Source organism: Antrostomus carolinensis, unplaced genomic scaffold (assembly GCF_000700745.2).
Source record: "Antrostomus carolinensis isolate BGI_N321 unplaced genomic scaffold, ASM70074v2 scaffold19626, whole genome shotgun sequence".
NCBI lineage: Eukaryota > Metazoa > Chordata > Aves > Caprimulgiformes > Caprimulgidae > Antrostomus > Antrostomus carolinensis.
Genome location: NW_010320000.1, coordinates 16,977 through 28,074, shown reverse-complemented (window position 1 = coordinate 28,074; position 11,098 = coordinate 16,977). Strand labels below are relative to the sequence as shown.

Sequence of the window (11,098 nt, the reverse complement as noted above, 5' to 3'; positions counted from 1 at the left end):
GTGAATGTTTGGTCTAATGGCCTTCACTTTGAAACACAGACTCCAGTTTCCATGGAATTGGTGGGAGGTTCTTTCCTTCAATTTCTTCCAACTATTAAAGAAAAGAAGGATAAAGAAAAATATGTATTAAACATCTCAGGTGTGTCATGGACTGTTGTATAGCTTGATATTTCGAAGGTGATGAACACACACATTAGCAAGTTCTGAACATGTAGCCATTCTTCCTTAATTGTTGGTAGCTCTTATTTCCTGAGGGTTGGAAGGAATGAAGATAGTGAGGAAAAATTCAACTGCTCGCATAGTTTCATCACTTCACTAGTCTTGCTATATTAGGTGATAAGGGCCTGATTTCTGAAGCTGTGCTATTCCCTAAGAAGCTAAGCTCTGCTTTCTTAATTTTGCTGAAAAGGAATTTACCGTATGTCTAGATACAAGAAGTTTTGAAAATTTGATCCTTCCAGGTTCAAATACCAGAAGGCAAGTTCTGACTCAAGTCTCTCTTTCTTTCTTTCTTTTTTAAAAAATAATTATGTGGGTCTTTTGTGTTTATTTTTGAGCTCTTTATGAAAGCTGAAAAAAGGAAGAATTGAGGAGCAAAGACTATTGATGTAGTGTTATCGGAGTGTTTTGAGGTGGCAGCTTCAGTATTCCTCCAGATCCCTCCAATGGAAGTATTATTGAAATGCAGAATATTCCTGTTGTTAAATGATAAGTTGGGTAGATTTTGGATATTGTTGTTGGATGCCTGCAGAATAAAAAGGACAAGGACCCGAAAGTCATAAGACAGGCCTAATACAGTGGTGTACTGTGGTGCAGTGAGGTGTGCTGTATTTTTGACCAAAGACAAAGCAAACAAGCATACCAGATTTGGGTTGACAGAAAAGTCCCCGCCTTTGTAAATTATCATTCTGTCACCTCCTTCTATACAAAATTAGCCTTCACAAAAGGAACTGCATGGAGGTAGTGGAGCTTGTACTACAAAAATAACCCAAAACACAAGTATTAATTACAATGCACCTGCCCTGAGTAGAGTATAAGCACAGGTAGTGTTTTGTAGCGAGGCTTTGCCTTGCTGTGTTTGTAAGTGGGCTGCAATGGCCTGCCATGTCTATGCACAGAGTGACACTGAATGGAAGAGGTTCATTGTGGTCGTTCCTCAGGATGCGCTCCTCACCCAGGGTCAGTTGGATTGGAGCCCCACCAACTACTCCTTTAAAGGTGCTTTCAATCCTTCAGATAAATGATGGGAACTTTTCTATCTAGGGTTGCAGATTGTAGCAATTGTGTATTTGGTTCCTGGTGGGTCAGGGCAGAAGATCTGTTTAGAGGAGCAGGGGTGGTGTCAATAGGTGTCCAGGTTTACACTTTGTACCACTCCTTGGATTTCATTCCCCATCAAGGGAAAAGCATCAGTTAAGTTTGGAAAGAGGAAAATACAGGGTGAGCAAATAGAATCATAGAATGGTTAGGATTGGAAGGGACCTTAAAGATCATCTAGTTCCAACCCCCCTGCCATCAGCAGGGACATCTTCCACTAGATCAGTGATCTAATAAATATTTTGTCTGTTATTAAGGAGTAAATTAGTTGGGATTTGGAGTAGAAATGAGATGAAAACAAACAGAGAACAAAAGAAGGCCTATGTGAAATTCCCCTATGTTTGTGAGTATTAATGAAGGAATTTTTTTTTTCTTTTTTTCTTTTTTTTTCCCCCCTCCTCTAACAAGAGGGCTGTGAGCTCTAGGAATGGTGTCTGGCAAGACAGATTTAAAAACTACTACACCCTGCAGGGGTCTTTATTTTTGTGAAGGGCACTTATGACTTCGAGTCTTTGGGGACACGTTAGCTACTACATTGCCTCCACATTTTATTATCTTTGAAAATTTCTCACTTACTGTAGGTGAAGAGAGACTGACCTGAAATGTTATTGGGTCATTGTCAAGTATTGCTACATTTGAAAAAGGAAACTGATACAATGGCATACACTTGCACATGTGCATCTCCAGTATGAATCAGACATCCCTCTCTCCCTTTTCTTACTGGCTGTAAAATACACATTTAATCATAATTTGCGTAAGTAAGTGAAGGAATTTCTTGTTCCTATTTCTGCCCAGATTAGGACCTGAGATCAGATCTTCAAAAGTAAAGGAGGCAGCACTCAGCTACCTCAGAAAAAGGAAGTGTTTTTTCCTGCCACTGATGGGGCTGTAATACATCTTGCTGCTTTTCAACCTGGTTTTGCTATGTAGATCTGAGTTTGTGAAGCAAATGCAGTATGTGTTCTACAGATACCAGGCTACTGTTAAAATAAAAAAAATTGCACTTTAATTGGTATCTGTTAGTTCAGTGACCTTCAAAGCACTTGAAATAGCCCAGGACTAAAATAGATTTTGTTTTAAATTTTTTTGCGTCTTGACTCCCTTATTTTGAAGATAACAAGTTAGTTGAATATCTGTCTCCTCTTCTTTACGTCTACATCGCAGCCACCTGTGCAATTGGATTGTGGCGTTAAATAACTGAGGTAGTAGAAACCAACTAGGGTTGGTCGCAGTCAAGTTGTGACAACGGGCACTTCCACATGAGCAATCTACTGTGCTTTTCCAGGTGGCTCTGAAACATACAGTGAGCTCTCTTACTGCTGGCAGCACCTGAGGTAGCTCGAGCATGTCTGCATTAACTGTGAGTTTGAGTTTGGCTGCAGCAGCGGCTGCATGCTCTGCACAGCAAAGGCTACAGCAGCGGCTGCATGCTCTGCACAGCAAAGGCTGCAGCAGCCCAGAACCCCCCGAGGACCTTGATAAACTTCTTCCCCTTGGGATGAAAGTTTGACCACTGAACCTGCTGGTGCCCAGCCTTTTCAGTGGGCTTCCTCCGGGCACAGCTGCCTGATGGGCTTTTGGCCGCACTCTCCCAAGAGCAGCCACGTAGCAAAGTCAAGTCTCGTGCCTTCAGAAAGCCTTGTTTCAGAGTCAGCGTTTGCTCCCTCTTTTGCCAAAGGGGGATAAAAAAATACCTTCCCCCCCCTTCCCTCAGAGTTGTTCCCTCATTCTTCCTTTTGCCTGTCCCTCCTTCTGTTCTCACTGCCATTTTATGTTTAAGAGTATTTTATGGGGAGGGCAGTGGGGGTCAGATGTTCTAGACTTTCATTTCATTTCTTTAAGAATCCTCCTCAAGTAGATAAAACCTGTGGGATATGGTGGAGGGGGAATTTGAGGAAAATAAGCTAGTTGGGGAAAAAATCTTATTTGAGTGAAAATTACAATTCATTGAATACAATTAATGTGTCATAATTAAAAGGCTTTTCTGAAGGGAATCTGTTAAGACAGTAATTGCACTCTATAATCCTTTTTTCCCCTCACCACTGGTTACTAATATTTGGAAATTTCAAAAAATAAATTACTTGTAAATTTGTCCTCTTTGCTCAGCTTGTGAGTACTAAAATTAGTTGGTTTTATTTAGCTTTACGGTGAGTTTATTTTTGTCACACTTACTAGGAAATACTGCTGTTAAGCTAGACTGCATGTGTTTAGGGAAAATGCTTGTCTCCAAGTCATTGCTAGTCCAGTTTTATTTTAAAAGAGGAAAGTTATTAACACTGCAGTAACACTTGGTAAGCTTCTCCTTCTTAAAGGCACAAATGAAACCATTCCTAGGGATCTAAAACTGCTTGATAGCACTACTTTTTCCCTTTAATTTTTTTTTAAAGGAAAAAACCCAACAACTCAAGAACTGAGAGTCACCCCTGAACTTGAGGAGGGATCTTAAGCCTTCTTGCATTAAAGGCCAGCTCTTGCCATTTGACGGGGAACAAGTAATGGGCTCATTTTGGCAGCTGCATCTCAGATAATTCCTTGATATTTGCTTATGGATCTGCCTGCGAGAGTGGTCCACAGATGAGTGCATTGGAGCCTGGTGCTCAGGCTCACATCAAGGCCAGATGTAAGAATTTTCTCACCCACCCAGGCTCGCTCTGTTTCTTGCTTTGCTACTGTAGGAAGCTTCATACCAGAGAAGATCAGCCCTTTGGGGCTTCTACAGAAGCAAAAGGCTTACCTGCTAAGCCATCGTGTGGAAGGTTGGGTCCCGCGTGTGCCACCTTGAAAATTTGTTGTGATATTAGGGAAGAAAAAATACACTAGGTCAGCAGAAGGTAAATTTTGAAGATTGCCTTTGACAGCAGTAGTTTTGGCATAGAAAATAATATACTAGGGTGTCTGTTTCAACTGCAGGCTTTGGATCTATTTTTGAAATTGCAACTTTGAAAAATGAGGGAGGTTTTTTCTTGCTCTTTTTTCTACCTAATTGGAAACTTTACTTCTGAAATTCCGTTATGATACCTGTTGATATGGAAACCTTGACTGTCATTGTTTGCGGCATAAGAAGTTAACAATTGTAGCATCTTTTCAAGTCAGAGCACTCTATGCCAATTTGGAAGGTCTTCAGGGCAGTATTACCATGCTGCTTAAGTGTGGTATGGAGACACCTATGCTTTCATTCACTGTGCTGGCTAGTAGGTGTCTGGTATGGGTAAGAGTGAAATGAGAGACATGTCAGAAAATAATTTATCAGTCGTACAGATGCTTTTCTGTGGCTAAAGAGATTTTTATTTAATTCATCTGTTTTTCTACTTGATGACTCTCAGGTTGCAAGTAAAACAGAGGAGTCCAAAGGTGGTCACACTTTCAAAAAGTCTGAGAAGTGCTGTAGCAAGATAACATCTGATGCAGTCACAGTGCTTCAGTTTATCTGTCACAGAATAATCTTCTCATTACTTCACAGATGCAAAGTCCTTCAGGGGATAACACAAACATTTCACATGATCCGAAGTGCCAGATTTTTGCATTTGGTCTGCTGAGATAAATAATGTATGGGAAGAAAAAAAAGTTCAGAAAATTTATCAACAGCTGTAGTCATGAATGCTGGCATGTGTTACATATTCCAGCTAAAGTTAACTTTCATTTGCACTGCTGAGCCTTCAGGTTAACCTTTTCTTGGCAAGTGACCAAATACTAGTGATACTATCTGCACATTTTTGTGTAGGTTTGGAAACATTCTCCACAGCAGCTGTGCATGACATTTGCTGTTGCTGATGAGTGAACTTCCATAGTTCCAGTGGCCTGAGCACCGTCAGCTCCAGGGTGTGGGCAGCAACATGGCTGCACTTGCTGCTTTCCTTGTAGTGTGTAAAATGTTGGAGCCCTGGGCTGCTGTAAGACCTGAGGTACCATCATCACATGATGGGTTGTAACCCTTGGCCAAAGCAGAAGATAGCTTACTCCTACATAGAGGTTGATATTTTGAGGAATAGGTGGTGGGAAGCTGTGTGATGTTGCTGTGCGTAGTAGCAGACTTCATCAACTTCAGAGCATAAAAAAGTCTTTTAACTTCCTGCCCTACAAACTCAACCTGGTATCTGGAAGTAAAGCTGTGTTCCTGCATGCTTCTGTGTTCTCCTGTGTAATAAAGATTTTTATAGTGGAACTTGGTTAATGATTGTAATGATGTATGAGCCACAGGCGAAGCTAGTTCATTTCCCAGAGCTGCTGCCTCTACAGTATTAGCCAGGGTAAAGAGTAAAGTGTGCATGTTTGAGAAGCAGAGAGAGAAATAAATAAGTCCAATAGCGAGGGGAGGAACACTGCTGCTTTTCAAAAAAATATTTTTGAAAAAATAATATATTTCACTTGAGACTCAAATCTGCCTTTTAAATTGCCCTGCCAAATTTATAAGTAAAAATGTTAGAATGAATATGAATAAAAAATTGTTCTTATTTTTAATAAAACAAACACATCATTGTGACATTGCTTAACAGCTTTCTTTTTTTTTTTTTTCCCTTTTTTCCCCAGTATCAAATAGTCCTTCCTGGTATTATGGAGTGGAAAGTTGCTTTTTGTGTGTACCTTTGAACTCCCTTATAGAATTCCAAGAAATACTCATGATGACAATCAAATTCTGCTCTTTGGTAATATCCTAAATAGGTCAGGTGGAATGGGGAGCAAAAGCCTTCTGTCTGTTATATTCCCTTTATTAATTACCAGGGAAATAAAAACACTGGAGTTGGTTGTGCTCTGAGACCTGGAGCCGCCTGTGTACATTCCTGTGGCCGCTGAAGACGGCAGGGACTAGTGGGCAGCTGCCTTTCACCAGAGATGTGGCACAGCTTTTCTAGCAGGGAATACAATCAGAATAACCAAATTCCAGTGCTTGTGCTAGACGTAGCTGGATTTGGTTTTGGTTTTGGTTTTGTTTTTTTCCTTTTCCTGATCTCTTCCTTCCTTTCCCTTGCTTGCAGCGGGGCATCCAGTTGCGTCCCTTTGCTGTCCATATAGCAGCAACCCAGTAGGTGTGCAAAAGTATGTGATTGTGGCTGTTTCTGGGCAAAAAAGAGAGGAATGGAGGTGGGAGCTGCTATGGCAGGTGGGGACAAGGTAGTTCAAGGGAGTTAAAGGATGCATAAAAGTAAATGCAAGGACCACTCTTTTCAGCTCCCCAGGCTGAAACATCCCAGTTTGGCAATATGAAATACTGTAGCAGCTCTCATAGGTCAAACAAAACCTGGCAGTGCTGCAAGTCCAGTCCTGAAGAACAAGTTGAGGCATTTTTGTAGCAGAGGTCATGCCTTGAAGTACAGGGAGTTCACAGTTGGTTTTCCAAGGTGTGTGCTAATTTATTTACCTCTCCACGTCCAACAATCTTGGCTAATCCAGGGATCCCAGTGCAAGAACTTGGCGTTGTTGGTAGTTTCCTGGCCTCCAGGAGGGAGAGGCTGCTTTCACAGCCATGAACTTGGCTTAAACAGCAAGGTGGGAGTCCCATGTAACCATGTCCATTGGCTTTCATGATTTGGGAAGGATGGCCATTTCACTGTTGCAGTGTATGGAGAGAGAAAACCCAAGAATAATTATGCTTATCCACTTTGGTTTTGTTAGAGTGGTTTAGGGGAACAGCTGGAAAACAATGTATAAGCATTCAGTGTCCTTTTTTGAAGAAAAGCACTAAAAAAACCATAAGCAAGCCCTTGCTGAAAGGAGGCAGTAAGTGTGGCTAGAAGGATGTTCTAATGAGCAGCCCCACTGTGTGGGTACAACCCATTCTGGGCAGAACAGATTGACCTGATGTGTCAGGAGTGTCCTGTCTTCACCTCTCCTTCTCGCAGCTCTCCAGGCTTTGAAAAAACCTTTGTTAGCAAACACCTGTCTCCAAAACTAACATCTTGACAGAAGAGGGGAAAAAAAAATCCGAAAAGAAATGTGTCGCTACAAGAGCAAGTTGACAGGGGGAGGAGAGGGAAGAGATCAGACTTGGCAGACAGCCTCTCAAAACACTGATTTTATTTTTTTTTTTTTTCCCCTGCTGTCCTGCAAACTTCTTTTTCTTTTTACCAGTCTCCAAAATGTAGCCTTTTCAAAGTTAATCACTGCTTTCAAAAGCTTCTTAAATATTGCAGGAGCAGCTTTGGCACTTGGTTTCACATCTCCAGTACAATTTGAAATCTAGGGTCTTATTTAAATTTGAGATTGAAGTTCAGATCTTTGGTGCGAGGGAGACCTTTTAATGGAGATAGAAATACAGGAGCGAGACTGGATCTCTCCTGAGAGGCTTCTGCAAGGGTACTTTCAGGGCAAGGATACTGTGGTGTCTTTGACAAAAGGGAGACTACCCAAAAAAATAAAAGCCCTCATGAGGCTAGAGATACCTTCTCACCTATGCTCAAGAACATTAGGACTGGGCTTCATAAGCCGTGTTAAAGTTTGAATCGTGGCCCTCAATTAGTTCTGTTATTTCCAAATGGCACATTAAACACGGGCAGTGACTCATGGTGTAGAAGCTTGTACAACATGAGGAAGGTTTAAAGATTAGTCAGTTCAAGCCTTCTTAAGTTTATTTAGTATAGCTTGGCTCTGTGCAAATGTGTAAAACCGTTTCAGTTTTACAGATGCAGTAGTTGGAGGATCGTTGTTTTAGTTTCAAAACAAACTTTTTTTGTTTTTTACAGTGTATGACTTCTGAAGCTTCTTCTTCTAGAGAAGAACTAAAAATGCCTTTTTTTGGACAGCAGTTTCTCTGAATCTAATGAACAATAGAGATAAAGAAAAGGGTGACCTGACAAAATAATTTTGGAGAGCAAAAGCCTCAGAAAATTGAAATTTTGGACTGTACGCAGCTTCCAACTGTAATTATTCACTGGGTGTCATACATTAATGTAGGCTTACTGATTCCATTTCCTTTTTAAAAAAGAAAAAAGAAAAAAACAAAGCAAAAAGCCGTCCTTGGATATTGTATTCTGAAAGGCAGTGTATTAGCATGATGAGTCCCTTTCTCCTTTTTTTTTTCTTCTCCTAAAAAAAAAAAAAACCCACTAAAATTGTTTGACTTAAGACTATGTATTTTAGAAGTATCATGCAGTACTAGTAACCAGAACAGACATAGCAGACATTTAACCTAAGATACTTGAGATGGATGGCTTGTTGTTTTTCAGTGAGGTGGTTGTCTTTTCTTACAGAGAAAGTTTAGCTTCAGGTCAGCTGAAATAATTTGACAGTGGTTTTCTTCAGGAATTAAGCAAGACAGGCTGTGGTTAAGTGCAAGGGTACAAGTGCATGGAGGCTTGCTGAGGGAGCTGTCTGAGGACAGCAAACCCCTTTTTTGCTGGCTAGTGGTGTCTGTTCCCCTGTATCATGAAATACAGTTGTGCAGCTCTTTGCCCACCTCTGCTGTCTTCCTGTTTACTATGGAGGTAGAAGCTGTCCATCTCCTGAGGTCCTCCTACAGCACCCATAGCTCCATGGACTCGTAGCCATCTGATGTGGCTGGCCATTGCTCTGAAGAGTTCAAAATCCTGCCAAGCAGTCCCCAGCAGGTCCACTCTGCAATGGCTATGCCTGGGGGTTTCAAAGAAAGAAAGAGATTGATGTTGAGAAGGTGACGATGAAACCGGTAGTGGCAGTCATGAACATATCTCCAAGAGTCAGGCTGGTGGTAGAGACAGACTTCAGGAGTTTATTCAGTTTCTTTTTAGCTGTTGAATTATTGAATTAATAGCTGTCTCTCCAACACCTTTGGCCACCACGTTCTCTAGGGATGAAGGAATGAGCTCTGGATGAGATGCTTACAAATCTAGATGTAGCACAGAGCTTAGACATAGCCCGTCTCTAAACAAAGAGACACTGTGGGCACTGGGATTCGTCATGAGTCTTGCAGTTAGACATGAGATGTGTTTAAGTGTAGATGTGGACCTTAGGTACATGGTTTAGTGGTGGACTTGGCAGTGTTAGGTTTACTGTTGGACTCAATCTTACAGGTCTTTTCCAACCAAAACAATTCTGCGATTGTATGTGAGAGTTGGTCCCAGTGGCATTCAGCTTACAGTCTCCCTGTCTCATCAGTACAGAGATGAGAAAACAAACAATTAGCAGAAAATTGTTTTATTTAATTCCTATACACCTACTAACAGGTGGAACCATGCTTTCAGATTTCACAAGAGCTCTGCGTGCACTTACGTGCAAATAGCTGATGTCTCGGGGTGCGTTTGTGGGGTTTTTTTAATCTTCTGTTTATCTAGGCACTCATTAATCTTTCAGTTCAAGAACATGTTCAGTATAAATACAGAAAATATATAGATTTCCCACACTCAGATTTGTGAGCACTTGGATGCCTTGCTGCTTTAGTAAGAGCTAAAGAACAGACTACTTGATGTTAACGTGTGTTGCCGGCTACACTGGGAAAGGTGGATGAAGGTATCAGTTGGCCTACATGTAACCCATTTCTTTGGAGAGGTATGACTCCCAGGGGGTCTCTGTGGCAACCGTGTGTCTGTTAAAAGGCTTATACAGTTTTCCTCAGTCTTCCCTAACCTGTTCAAGCCTTTCAGTTATTTACAGGTGAGATTTTTCTAGACCTCTAGATTATTGTTATTACTGAACTTTTTCTCTAACTGGTCCAGATTTTGTACATCTATTTTTTTTGTCAGCTATAGGATATGATATGGAAGAGAGACTAATATCTGGAGAGGGTGGGGGGAAAAAAAAAGAGGAAAAAAAGGTTAATCTTTTCTGAAAAGGCAATGAAACAAAATTGCTACGATTCACACAACTCTAAGATAAGCAAGTAATAGCTCATGTTCAACAGCAAAGCATGTTCATATAGCATGAATAGGATAGATGCGTTGTATGATAAATCTAGACGCAGAAATAAATTTCAGCCTGAAAAATAAGATACCACATGAGATGGCATGTGCAGAAAGAATGCTAATGTTTAGGGAAGCAAAGGCATTGGCAGAAAGGAAAGTGCAGAAATGAAGAATAGATATTTTGTTTTGTTACCAGGATTGATTGGCTGACTATTTTTTTTTGTCTTTAAACCATAATAGCCTTCCCTTATTGTCAAAATGGTAATATATATAAAGCACTTCCTGTAATATTTCTCTTCAAAATGGCTGTTCATCAGCTCTGGAGTCAGATGCTCATATTTTAACTCACAATTTAGTTTAGCAAGTTTATACTTTAGAGCAATCAGTCATTTTAGCATCTGTGTTTTTAATACAGATCTCAACTACAAAAGCATACAGTGCTCTTAAGCACGGAGAGATTGGCTAATCCAGATAGTACTTTGTAATCTTCTGGCAAAGAAAGAGTTTATTGCTTTTCAGAGAGAGGGAAAAAAAAAATAATAAAGTATTCCTCTGAGTGTAGCAGTGCAGATCATGAAAAGATTGAGGGCAAAAGACTCTTGGTCTTCTGCTGGGCCCAGTGCAGGTATGAGAGTGTCCAGGGATAGCTGAGTGATTTAGATGGCTGGGGAGAGAGTGAATGAAAAGGTAGTATAGGTATGGGGTCAAATCCCAGGTCCTGACAGCAGCCAGGAGTGTGGTGAGGGGAATGACAGCGAAGGCCAAACATGCTCTGGTAGGCTAGATCTGCTGCTGCCCTGAAGAGACTCCGTTTGCTACTTCTTACTCCACAACCTACAAGCACACCACAGTTTCTGTAACAAACTTCTGCTGTTGCGGAACCAGGAATTACCTGTGGTGATATACTTGACCTCCTGGTTTGGCCAAGTTTTCATGCTGCAATAAATCACCTTACTCTGTGTCCCCAGTGT

At 41.0% G+C, this 11,098-nt stretch overlaps 1 protein-coding gene across 1 annotated transcript in view; it reads left to right on the top strand.

Moving 5' to 3' along the window:
- Nucleotides 1–1,094: 1,094 nt before the first annotated feature.
- The window catches only part of LOC104526114 (beta-secretase 2-like), a gene marked incomplete at its 3' end in the record, with an annotated part of 26,550 nt that continues 16,546 nt past the window's right edge, over nucleotides 1,095–11,098 (top strand). Inside the window, exon 1 of the mRNA XM_010169479.2 lies at nucleotides 1,095–1,179. Within this exon, the coding sequence (XP_010167781.2) occupies nucleotides 1,095–1,179 (85 nt within the window). The remainder of the gene's footprint in view (nucleotides 1,180–11,098) is intronic.